At 46.8% G+C, this 12,188-nt stretch overlaps 1 protein-coding gene across 1 annotated transcript in view; it reads left to right on the top strand.

Moving 5' to 3' along the window:
- The window catches only part of BPHL (biphenyl hydrolase like), a 46,707-nt gene that overhangs the window by 26,480 nt on the left and 8,039 nt on the right, over positions 1-12,188 (top strand). The window contains exons 5-6 of the mRNA XM_083145160.1: positions 1,959-2,112; positions 10,277-10,408. Of these exons, the coding sequence (XP_083001286.1) occupies positions 1,959-2,112; positions 10,277-10,408 (286 nt within the window). The remainder of the gene's footprint in view (positions 1-1,958; positions 2,113-10,276; positions 10,409-12,188) is intronic.

Genomic DNA, 12,188 nt, shown 5'->3' with positions numbered 1-12,188 from the left:
GGTTATACTCAGGAGGGGGGACCACACGCCATTTTTTTTTTTTTAAACTTTACACATTTTTTAGGACAATCAATCTCAATGATCTGTGCATGGTTCTGTCAAATTCGCCTAGTCTATTTTTTTTTTGCGATTTTTGGGAAATTTTACATTTTGCGAGTTATATACTTTATAATGGAAATACATCTGGATGTTGAAGTGTGAGTAAGAACTGACAGGTCAAAATTTTTACCGCAATTCGCATCCTATCAAATGTGCAATTTTCGGAAAACGTACGAATTTTGAAGGTTTTTTTCCAAAAATTTGCAAAAGTCCAAAATTTGCACTCTATTACATCTCGCCCCTGGTTGTTCCTAAGTCCTACGGGACTAAGGGCCTTATTTTGGTTCATTCTTTCTGACAAAATCCTTCTTAGATGGACAAAACCATGTGCACTGCAGGGGGGGGCAGATGTAACATGTGCAGAGAGAATTAGATTTGGGTGTGTAATTTTGTTTCTGTGCAGGGAAAATACTGACTGCTTTATTTTTACACTGCAATATAGATCTCACTTTGAAGTAAAACCCCACCCAAATATAATTCTCTCTGCACAAGTAACACCTGCCCCACCTGCAGTGCACATGGTTTTGCCCATCTAAGAAGGATTTTGTCAGAAAGAATGAACCAAAATAAGGCCCATAGTGAGATGGTAATTTCCCATATTGCAACTGAGAGCCCTGATAGGTGGCAGGAAATATTGATTTTTTCCATTAAATTCACTCAATACATTTATTTTGAGGAATCCATCAAAGTAAATAGATGAACAGTGTAAAATGTTTATACATTGACTTGAAAAAGTCACAGTGGTTAGCATTGCTTCCTCACAGAATTGAGTTCAGAGGTTCAGTTGCAGCCATTTTGTTTGTGTGGGTATCCAACATGACCCTCTCCAGGAGGGACACAATGCTCTGTTTCTGGACTTCCCTCTTAATTTATGGTTGCTATCACCTGTGTGGAAATACCTTTCTTACACATGAACCTGTATAAAACAGGTGATGGCAATCACATGATAAGAGAGAAGTCCAGGAACAGAGCATTATGTCCCTCCTGGAGAGGGTCATGTTTGGAGGTATGATGTAAACTGCCTTTCTCCTACAATCCAAAAACCTTTTGCTACAGTAGGGTAATTGGCTGCAGACACTTTCTTGCAGAACTTCCTTAATTCTAAGACATTAGTATTTGAAATTAAATGTTCATGTCCGATCCTGAACTACATATTTCTGTTCTGGTTGGGTCTGAACATTGACTAGGCCACTCCAAAACTTTGCTCTCTTACAGCTCTCTTGATGTGTAGTCGCTGTATGTTCTGGCATGACTCCTTTACGGTTCAGCTCAACAACAACTCTTAAAAATGATTATGGTTCCTTCAGCTATCAGTAGTCATCCAATTGAGATACCAATATTTATGACTTTTTCCCAGTGGCTGATGTCACCAGGATTCCCTCAGAAGCTGAATGAGAGCTTTCTGTGCGTATACAGCCCTTGCAGTACAGGGAGATGACAAACACCTTTGGTATTTTGCATTCACTGATTAGTGCCAGTGACCTTGGCCCAATGCTAAGCGCAGAATGAGCCAGCAGGGGGAACACTAGCTGGAGGATGAGCAGAGAACACAGAACCATCAAGAGCAACAGGAATAATCAGGAAGAGAATGCCTGTTCTCTTTTTTTTCTATTCGTTTGTACAGGTCAGCTGGACATAACGTCTCTCTCCTGTAAATACCATCCTTGCACAGCCCCCGGTATGGTGCTGCAGGAATGTGACGGGAAAAATAATTGTTTTCTCTGCAGGTCCCATGTAAGAAAATAGAGAGCATGCAATCGGGAAGGTGATCTTTTGAACTGAGCACTGTCATCAGTCTGGTTAAATATTATGAACGTCTGGAAAATATATGTTTAGAATATTTATCTTATTTATTGTAGGCTCTAAATTTCAAGAAATTCTCCTTGCTCGGATGGAGTGATGGGGGTATAACTGCACTCATAGCAGCTGGGTCTTACCCATCCCTTATTCATAAGCTTGTTGTATGGGGAGCCAATGCTTATGTGACTGAAGAGGATATACAACTTTATAATGGTAATAATATTTAACAACTTTGAAGTTCAGTTGTTGCCATGTATTAACATGTTAAAAAAGTGCTGTATGTGTACATTTAGTATCATACACAGATGTATTAGATGAGATCTATATAGGGAAGACCTTTCTTTGGAGGACAATTCGCATTGTGACCAACTTGCCAAAAGGCAGAAGATTGTTACCCATAAAACATAACTATTGTTATCTAATGTTCATTTATTAGCGCTTCTATACTTGAGGCTCAGAGATATGAGAGGTGTATTCATGTGCATGCAAAGTGCAAGTGTAAAATGTGTGCTGAAAACAGGTGCGTTTACAGGTTTATTTTGTGTTGCATATAATGCGATAACTACTGTTTGAAATACAAACGTACAGATGGAGCCGCTGCCATCCTTGGCCGGCACTCGCCATATCCCTTTCACTGGCGAGCGCCGGCGATAGAGACTAGGACATGCGTGTGTCGCACGCGCGTCCCAGTATCACGGAGGCTGGGCAGCATCTCCCTGCCCGTCTCCGCTTCAGGAAGACGCTGCCCAGTTCGGGGGGGTCATGGTGGCAAGGGGGACCGGCGGCGATGGCGGGGGAAGCAGCGGGGGTCAAGCTCCGTTGCCACGGAGTGCGCGACCCATCTGTATATGGGTCTGCATTAAGGTACCTGTAAGTTTGAACTACAACCAGGTATGTTTTAAGCACATCATGAGGCAGCAGCATCATGAGAATGCATGCTTCATAAAGAAACACATAAACTCTGTATAAGTTATACAGATACACTGTATAACTTAACTATTCGTTTTCCCACAAGCTTTGTGTTTGGTTTGTGGCAAGCCTCCAGGTCAGTCTTTTTACTTTTTCTTTTTCACATTTTTACACAAAACTTTAAGAGGCAACAGTGTTCCCATAGATTTAACCTTACACTCCTCTATCAACAGTTCTTCTATCCACAGTTCTGCACCTCTAGACACAAGTCAGATCTACACAAAAATTCTTAATATAATGCAAATGATTGATTTTTCGGTGCTTATGCGCATTATGACAAAGGATATGTCATGCACCAAGTTTTTGCTTTCAACTCTATATATCTGTATTATTGGTATTGAGAGGCCTCTTGTCTCTGAGCCTTGTGATCTGTTTCTCTGTGCCATAAGTAGACATTTTGGTCCCCTGTGCCAGAAAGAAATTGTTGCCCCTTCCCCATATTTGAAACATGGATATAGCGCAAGGCCAAAAATAAAGTTCTGTGACTTTGCTGGGAAGGTCATTGTACACATAATAGTGCCAATTCACATTCCACCTCATATTAATATTCTGTTGCTCACATAACACTGCACAGTAGGGCTCATTATTCACATTATACTGCACAGTAGTACCCCACATTACACTTTATACCTGACCACACAGTAGTGTCCCAATTACTAAAAAAGCTATAGAAAAACAGTGCAGAACAGTTGTATTCTAATTCCCAATGCTCAGATCTAGTGAAATAAAAAAGATTATCAATATATAAAAGTTTGTTATCTCCACTGTTTGTGAATGAGCTTTCTCTACCGTCCAATGGGATACTGGGTTATACTATGGGGATAGAGATCCTCCGCAGGAGAGACAGGCACATTAAAGCTTTCAGTGTGGGTGCACTGGCTCCTCCCCTCTATCTCCCTCCACTAGTCAGTTTAGAAAAATGTGCCTCAGGAGAGTCAGTGCTTTCTGGATGCTCCAGACTTTTTCTTCAAATTTTATTTAGTTTATTATTTTGGGGCGCTGCTTTGACCAGGCAGCTGTCCTACTTCGAGGGTGTCAGGGGTAGGGTCAGTCCCCGACCTCTTAAGGTGCAGAGCTGACCCTGCTGCAGGATAATCTGTCCTGAGTGGGGCCTGTCACCGCACAGCATTGCGCTGTAGCGAGCAGGCCCCCCAGCTGCCGCACACTCCCTGACTGGTCCGAAGACGTCTGTGGTGAGTACAGGTTGGGGGTCCCACAAGGGGACACCCCAAACCGTTCCATGTGGCAAGATGGCTGGGCAGTAGCGGCGGCCCTCTCGCAGAGACCGCGCAATCCCCCCTCATCACACTGGCATAGGATGATGCCGCTGGACCACCAGGGATGCCCAGGGCATTTTTTTTTAAGCAATTTTATGTGAAAAGCACTTCTTATGCCAGTTTAAATATACTGGAAGCGCCAGCTCCATGTAAAAGGGGCGGGACTTCGCTCAGAGCGGGACCAGGCTCTGCTGGGCGCGCCCTGTCTCTGCTTCCTGCTTCTTCACGCATCCAGAGGTCGCCATTACAGCTCCTCAGCGGCGTGGTGGATTTGATCCTTTGCAGCAGCCGCAGAGACAGCAAGTTATAACAGCGCAGCAGCGTTGCTTAGCTGTGTTATTTACACTGTGTATGACCTATCACTGTGTGTTTTGTGCGTTACCAGCTCACTCAAATCCGTGAGTTAAGGTTTAGGGTGTCCTGGTCTCCTCATATTGCTCTGAGTCTACCCCACTGGCTAGTTAACCACTTGTACACACACCATAGTCTCTAATACAGAGGTGTATTACACTTATACTGTGTAGAGTTACAGTACATCAGGTGTGGGTATTGTGTGTGCGTGTGTGCACTGCTGGGGGTGTCTTGTTGTTCCAGCTTCACAGTCACAGGTTACCTGTGAGCCGTGTATGATGCCACAACCCAGTGGTGTAACCACTCAGGTCAGTGGGGTGCCCCCACAACTTGTGGATGGGTCACAGGCTGATAGTCAAGAGCCTGCCTGGGCCAGCAGCATAAAAACGCTGATGGACTCTGTTGCTTCCCAGCTCTCTGCAAATACACAGCAGATGCAGAGGGTGCAAAGGGAATTAGCCATGTTACACAAAATAAAGAGAGCGCACTGTGTTGATCTTTTGTTATTGAATTTTTACTTGATTATTATTTTTTAATATAATAAGTACACCTTAAAATACACAATTATATATACACATACATGTACACAATAAAATTAAATTCAATTTAAAATAAAAAAATACACATTCCGACTAGCACTAATAGTGGCCCAAGTTCATATTCAGTTGCCAACCTTGTATATTGCTCCCAAATGGGTATAATGGATGTCCCTTCCAAATGAAGTTATTGTAGTTATCCAATTTACTTTAGGAAACAGTGTTTGTATGAAGGTATATTACCGGCTGATGGTGAGGGTAGCAGAGATCCAGCAGTTGCGTGTCCGCTTCCACCAGTGTTTCTCCGATGGACTGGGAGCCGGTACCGAGAGCAGACACTCCTGAAGCAGGTGAGGACTGGTCTGCTGACAACCAGCGTGGCCCCGATGTAGTGGGAGCCGACGCTGGGAGCTGACACAGTTATAGATGGTATACCTCTCCCGGACTATGCAGCTGAAGGCGGGTGACGCTCGGTCCACTCGTTACCAGCGTAGCCCCGAGATGGAAGGGGCCGGCGCTGGGAGTTGACACCGGTGTAGACGCTCTGGTTTCTGCGATGGAAGTTGCACCTATTGTGGCGCTGGGGCGCCGCCAAGATCAATCAGGTAAGTGGTAGCGTAGTTCAGTTCAGTCGGTTGGATACTGGGCAACAGTTGGTTTGTAGTTTTAGCTTTTCCTGATGGTGGTAGTCGGAATGTTAAATATAGATAGAGTCTTGACGCGTTTCTGCGTCCATAAATTCTGACGGAAACCGTCAGAATTTATGGACGGAGAAACGCGTCAAGACTGAATTTCTAAGGCTACTGCAGGGAAATCCATGTTCCTCCCATCAGCACCCTCTCCTGCAAAACGCCCTTTCACTGGTCCCTCCCAGCAGTCCTTTCGTGGGGCCAAGTTCCGCCCTAATGCTAGCAGAGGCACTAGAGGGAAATTCAGGAAGCCAAACCCCTCAGGTCATCAGGACCATTCCACCGCCCCTGCCGCTTCCAAGCCGGCAGCATGACGGGGTGCACCCACCACGAGACTCGAGGTGGGGGCCCGGCTGTTACACTTCAGCAAGGTGTGGGACGCCTCGTGCCTAGATTCCTGGGCCAGGAGTCTTATTTCGCTAGGTTACATGCTGGAGTTTGCCAGGCCCCCTCCTCTACGCTACTTCAAGTCGGCCCTCCCAGCCTCAGTGGAGGATCAGTTGCTCCTTCAGGGAGAAATTCACAAGCTCCTCCTGTCCAAAGTAATCCTACCTGTACCAAGACAGGAGCAAGGCCAGGGTTACTATTCAAACCTGTTCCTTGTCCCCAAACCGGACGGTTCAGTAAGGCCCATTTTGAATCTAAAGTCGCTGAACCCCTTTCTGCAGGTGTTCAAATTCAAAATGGAGTCGCTCAGGTCGGTGATTGCCTCCCTGGAAAAAGGGGAATTTCTGGCCTCCGTAGACGTCAAGGACGCCTATTTACACGTCCCAATTTGGCCTCCCCATCAAGTCTTTCTAAGATTTGCGGTGGGAAACAGCCATTACCAGTTTCAAGCGCTACCCTTCGGGCTGTCAACTGCCCTGCGCGTCTTTACCAAGCTCATGGCAGAAATGATGGTCCTTCTCAGGCTCCAGCGGGTGAATGTCATACCCTACCTGGACGATCTGCTGATCAAGGCAGGATCGGAGGAGGCCCTGAGAAGTGCGTTAAATCTGACTATGCAGGTGTTGAGAGACCACGGGTGAATTTTAAACATACCAAAATCCTCGTTGCTCCCGAGCCGGAGAATGGTGTTCCTGGGTATGACTCTGGACACGATGGAGCAGAAGGTGTTCCTGCCGGCCGAAAAGGTGTCAGCTTTACAGGAATTGGTAAGAGAGGTCCTATCAAACCCTTGGGTCTCAGTGCACTTCTGCCTGAGGCTCTTGGGCAAGATGGTTGCTCCATTCGAAGCGATCCAGTATGCCAGGTTCCACTCCAGGACTTTTCAGCTGGATATCCTCACGAAATGGTCAGGATCCCCCAGGCAAATGCACAGGAGGATTTGCCTGTCTGCGCAGACCAAACTCTCCCTGCAGTGGTGGCTAGATTCGCCAAAGCTATTGGCGGGTCGCTGCTTCCAGATACAGGACTGGCTTCTGATTACCACAGATGCCAGTCTCAGAGGCTGGGGAGCCGTGATACAGGGATACGTTGGTCTCCGATGGAATCCATGCTGCATATAAACAACCTCGAACTGAGGGCTGTTCACTATGCCCTATTACAGGCGGAGCCTATGCTGCAGGGCAGGGCGGTACAAGTCCAGTCGGACAATGCAACTACGGTTGCCTACATCAACCGCCAAGGAGGGACAAAGAGCATGCCCTGTATGAGGGAAACCACCAGGATATTCTCCTGGGCGGAACGCCATGTAAAAGCCCTGTCGGCCATCTTTATACCAGGAGTCGACAACTGGGAGGCGGATTTCCTCAGTCGTCACGATCTCCACCCCGGGGAGTGGGGACTTCACCCTCAGGTGTTCCAGGACCTGGTAGATCTTTGGGGGCTCCCTCAGATCGACCTTATGGCCTCATGGTTGAACCACAAGCTGCACAGGTACTGTGCCTGGACCAGGGATCCAGGGGCAACAGCAGTAGATGCCCTGACTTGGACGTGGGATTTTCAGCTGGTGTACCTGTTCCCACCGCTCCCGTTGCTGGCACGGGTGCTAAAGAGGATTCGACACCAAAGAGTAGAAGCCATTCTAGTGGCTCCAGACTGGCCTCGAAGGGCCTGGTACGGGGACATTCAGGCCATGCAGGTAGAAGACCCGTGGCGTCTTCCTCTAAGAAAAGATCTTCTCCTCCAGGGACCGTTTGTCTTTCAGGACTTACCGCGGCTGCGTTTAATGGCCTGGAGGTTGAGCTGCAGATATTAGGCCTCAAGGGACTACATCCCTCTGTAATTACAACCATGAAGCCTGCCAGGAAACCAGTCACGGCTTCTCACTACCATGTGATATGGAAGAAGTACATAGCCTGGTGTGAGAAAAATGCTTTGCCACCAGCAGTATTTCGTCTTAACAATCTGTTAAGATTCCTTCAAGCCGGTTTGGACTTGGGCCTCCGGTTGGGGTCCTTGAAGGTACAGATCTCGGCTCTGTCAGTATTTTTTCAGAAGAAACTGGCGCTGTTGCCAGAGGTCAACACCTTCCTGCAAGGGGTGCTGAGGATTCAGCCTCCCTTTGTACCACCCACCGCGCCTTGGGACTTGGATGTGGTCCTCACCTTCCTTAAGTCCTCTTGGTTCGTTCCTTTGGAACAATCAGACTTGAAACATCTTACTTGGAAGACTGTTGTCCTGCTGGCCTTAGCCTCAGCCAGGCGGGTGTCTGAGCTTGGGGCATTGTCTTGTAAAAGCCCTTACCTGGTATTCCACGAGGATCGGGCAGAGCACAGGACCAGGCCGCAGTTTCTGCCAAACGTTGTGTCCGCATTCCATCTGAACCAACCTATTGTGGTTCCTTCCAGCGCGGTACATCCTGATATCCCTCTCTCTTTGGATGTGGTACATACCCTCAAGGCGTATGTTAAACGTACGGCTAGAATCCGGAAGTCGGATAGTTTGTTTGTATTGTATGATGCGCAAAAGAAGGGCTCTCCTGCATCTACAAGGACCGTAGCCCGGTGGATTCGATGCACGATACAACAGTCCTATGCATCGGCTGGGTTGTCCCTTCCTCCAGCGTTGAAGGCCCATTCAACAAGATCTGTTGGGACTTCTTGGGCGGCTGCCCGAGGGGTTTCGGCTCTGCAGCTGTGCAGGGCCGCAACTTGGTCAGGGAGTAACACGTTTGTCAAGTTTTACAGATTTGACACTCTGGCCAGGGAGGATTCCCAGTTCGGACAAGCGGTTCTACAGCACACTCCGCCCGTTCCCGCCCGTTCTGGTAGCTTTGGGACCTCCCCTTAGTATAACCCAGTATCCCATTGGACGGTAGAGAAAATAGGATTTTGGGTACCTACCGGTAAATCCTTTTCTCGTAGTCCATATGGGATACTGGGAGCCCGCCTCTGTGCGGCTTTCTGCTGTAACGACACTGTTTCTAACACGGTTAGGGCTTGTTGCCTTGTTGTCATATATTGACCTTCTTCAAGGATTATGGTGAACTCAGAAGTTGTTATGATTCACCTCTTTGTTATTTTATGTTTATTATTTTGGTTAGGGTGTGCTGTGAGAATCTCACCACGTTATTGTTCACATACCTCCTCACATAGCTCTCTTTAGGCACAGTTTTTCATTAACTGACTAGTGGAGGGAGATAGAGGGGAGGAACCAGTGCACCCACACTGAAAGCTTTAATGTGCCTGTCTCTCCTGCGGAGGATCTCTATCCCCATAGTATAACCCAGTATCCCATATGGACTACGAGAAAAGGATTTACCGGTAGGTACCCAAAATCCTATTTTTTTAGGCTTGAAATAAAGAATAGAAAAACAAGAAAAGCACTGCGCTAGAAAATATCTGACTATTTAGAGTCCATACAATATTATAGTATATGATAAACCACTTCCCATTACAAAACACATCCAGGGGGTACTTCACTAAAATGGAATGGGTTTGAATGTACCCATTTGAACCTAATTACGTCCGGGACCCAGCACCCAACAAATGTACAATACGCCGAATTCTGCCAATTTTGCTGTATTTATGTACAGCAAGCTCAGCCGAATTTAGGTGTATGAATGAGGACACCATCAATAGAACTTGGCCGTATATTGCCATAGATTTTTATCTGATGGTCAAATTTACTATTATTCGTACTGTGAATTGAGCAGGAAATATGTGAAAAATTTCCCATCTGTATTTTGCTGAAGCCAGCACGGATCAGTCAGATCCATGCAGGCTTCTCTGTGTAAAAAAAATAATAATAATAATAATTTAAGAAAACTGTGTGGTATAACCAGCCCTGGGATCTTTGAGCCAATGCCAGTTCCAGAAATACAGGAGACCCCTATTCATTTTGTCCCCTGTATTTCTGGAACCGGCATTGTCTCTTTGAGCCTGGGGTAGTTTCTTCATAGCCAATCCATAAAGTATTATTTGCTTTATAGCACACATTTCAAATTCATTATTATATAATGTGAGTATTTGATCAAAATACTATAAATGAGGAAGTCTTGCAGCAAATACACACACAATTTTTTATACTTTTATGTATTGAAATGATTGTATATTGAATTGAAATGTAGATTCAGTAATACATACACTTGCTTGTTTTGTGATTTGCCCAGCTGTAAAAGATGTAGCCAATTGGAGTCCAAAGATGCGAGAGCCTATGGAAAAGCTATATGGGAAGGAGTATCTTGCCAAGACCTTTTCAGCATGGGTTGACGCAATGAATCATTTCCCTAAGAGAGCTGACGGTAAAGAGATTTTTAGATAAAACTATTCGTTTCAGGCGGTCTTCTTTTATTCTGTTAGAATTACTATGGCAAAAGGACATGCTGAAGGGGCAGGGCTGCCAAGAGAAATCCTGGGCCCCGGTACAACAGCGTCACGGGGCCCCCCTGGAGTGGCGAGCTATAGAAAAGAGGTGTGGCCATTAAAGGATATAGGGGTGTGTACCACACCCTTTATGCAACACAATAGTAGACCCCTTATACTTGCCCCTTACACATTATGCTACACAGAATGAGCCAAAATTCAAATCGATTATATGCCGCCCCGTTCGCATGCAGCAGTGTGGACAGAAGCGTGGGGTGGTGGATATGGGTTGCGCCCATGGGAGTAAGGGGTCGTGGCCACGGATGGGCAGATAGCGGCAGGGTCCCTGCGGAGGATGGGAACTAGGTAATAGCTCCCATCCTCCGCAAGGACCCCACTGCTGTCTGCCCATCCGTCACAGGGACCCTCTGCCCCCCTGCGCTGCCCAGACCCCTATGCCATACAGCAGGGGTGGCCAGCCCACGGCTCCTCTCTCCAAGATCTGTGGCTGGCACCATCATCCCCATTTGAAGCGCCGCCTCTGGAGTATAAGGATCCCAAGCTCACACACGCAGCAGGGAAAGCGGCAACAGTTCTTTCAACCTGCTGGCAAGAAGCTGCAGATGCCACTACTTGCAGTATCGCTGAGCTGAGCTGCCAGTATCTGCTGTGTCCCCCAAAGCTACAGATCCGGCGCCAAGAGCAGCTGCATTGTGATGGCCAGCGGTATGTGCACCTGGAGGGAGAGGGGGGATTGTGTCCATTAAACCTCTTTAATCTCATGTGATCCTGGGCAGTATGGTCCCACAAAGATCGCATTCCATGTATGATCCATCATAAATGGGCCCCATGTAGCCTGTTCCCTTCACACACATTGGAGGTCATTCTGATTGACCACAAAGCTGCAAAATTTGCAGCTTTGCGGGTCATCTAAATACCTCAGCTTTCACGCATGCGAACGGATGTTTTACATAATCATCGATTTGCAGCTTGTGTGCAGGGCAGTGCGGTCGCCGACCATCAAATGATTTCTCAAGCGCTCGCAGATCTAAGTCAGTCTCTGCTGTCTTAGATCTGTGGCGCTCCTGTACGAGAAGAGGGTGGGCAGCTGACATCCGGTGACATCAGCTGCCCTCCCCCGGCACCTACGTCATGGGAGTTCCCATGGAAGCAACCCATATCCACCACCCCACGCTTCCGTCCACACTGCTGCATGCGATCAGGGCAGCAAAAATCGGTTTGCCGCGCCCGCTCACACAAAGTGGCTGCAACATTGCTCCCCTGTGTGAACGTGCGTGGGAGCGAACCAACCTGAATGAGGGCCATAGCCTGTTCCTTCACACATACAGTACATAGCCTATCACACACACATATACATACATAGCCTGTTACACACACACATAGCCTGTTCCTTCACACATACAGTACATAGCCTGTCACACACACATATACATACATAGCCTGTTACACACACACAGACATATACATACATAGCCTGTTACACACACACATATACATACATACATACATACATACATACATACATACATAGCCTGTTACACACACACATATACATACATAGCCTGTTACACACACACACACACACATATACATACATACAAAGCCTGTTACACACACACACACACACATACTTAGCCTGTTACACATACATACACACATATATACATACATAGCCTGTTACACACACACACATATAAA

This window comes from Crinia signifera, chromosome 5 (assembly GCF_055691185.1).
Source record: "Crinia signifera chromosome 5, ASM5569118v1, whole genome shotgun sequence".
Taxonomy (NCBI): Eukaryota; Metazoa; Chordata; class Amphibia; order Anura; family Myobatrachidae; genus Crinia; species Crinia signifera.
This window is presented reverse-complemented; position numbering and strand designations above follow the sequence as displayed.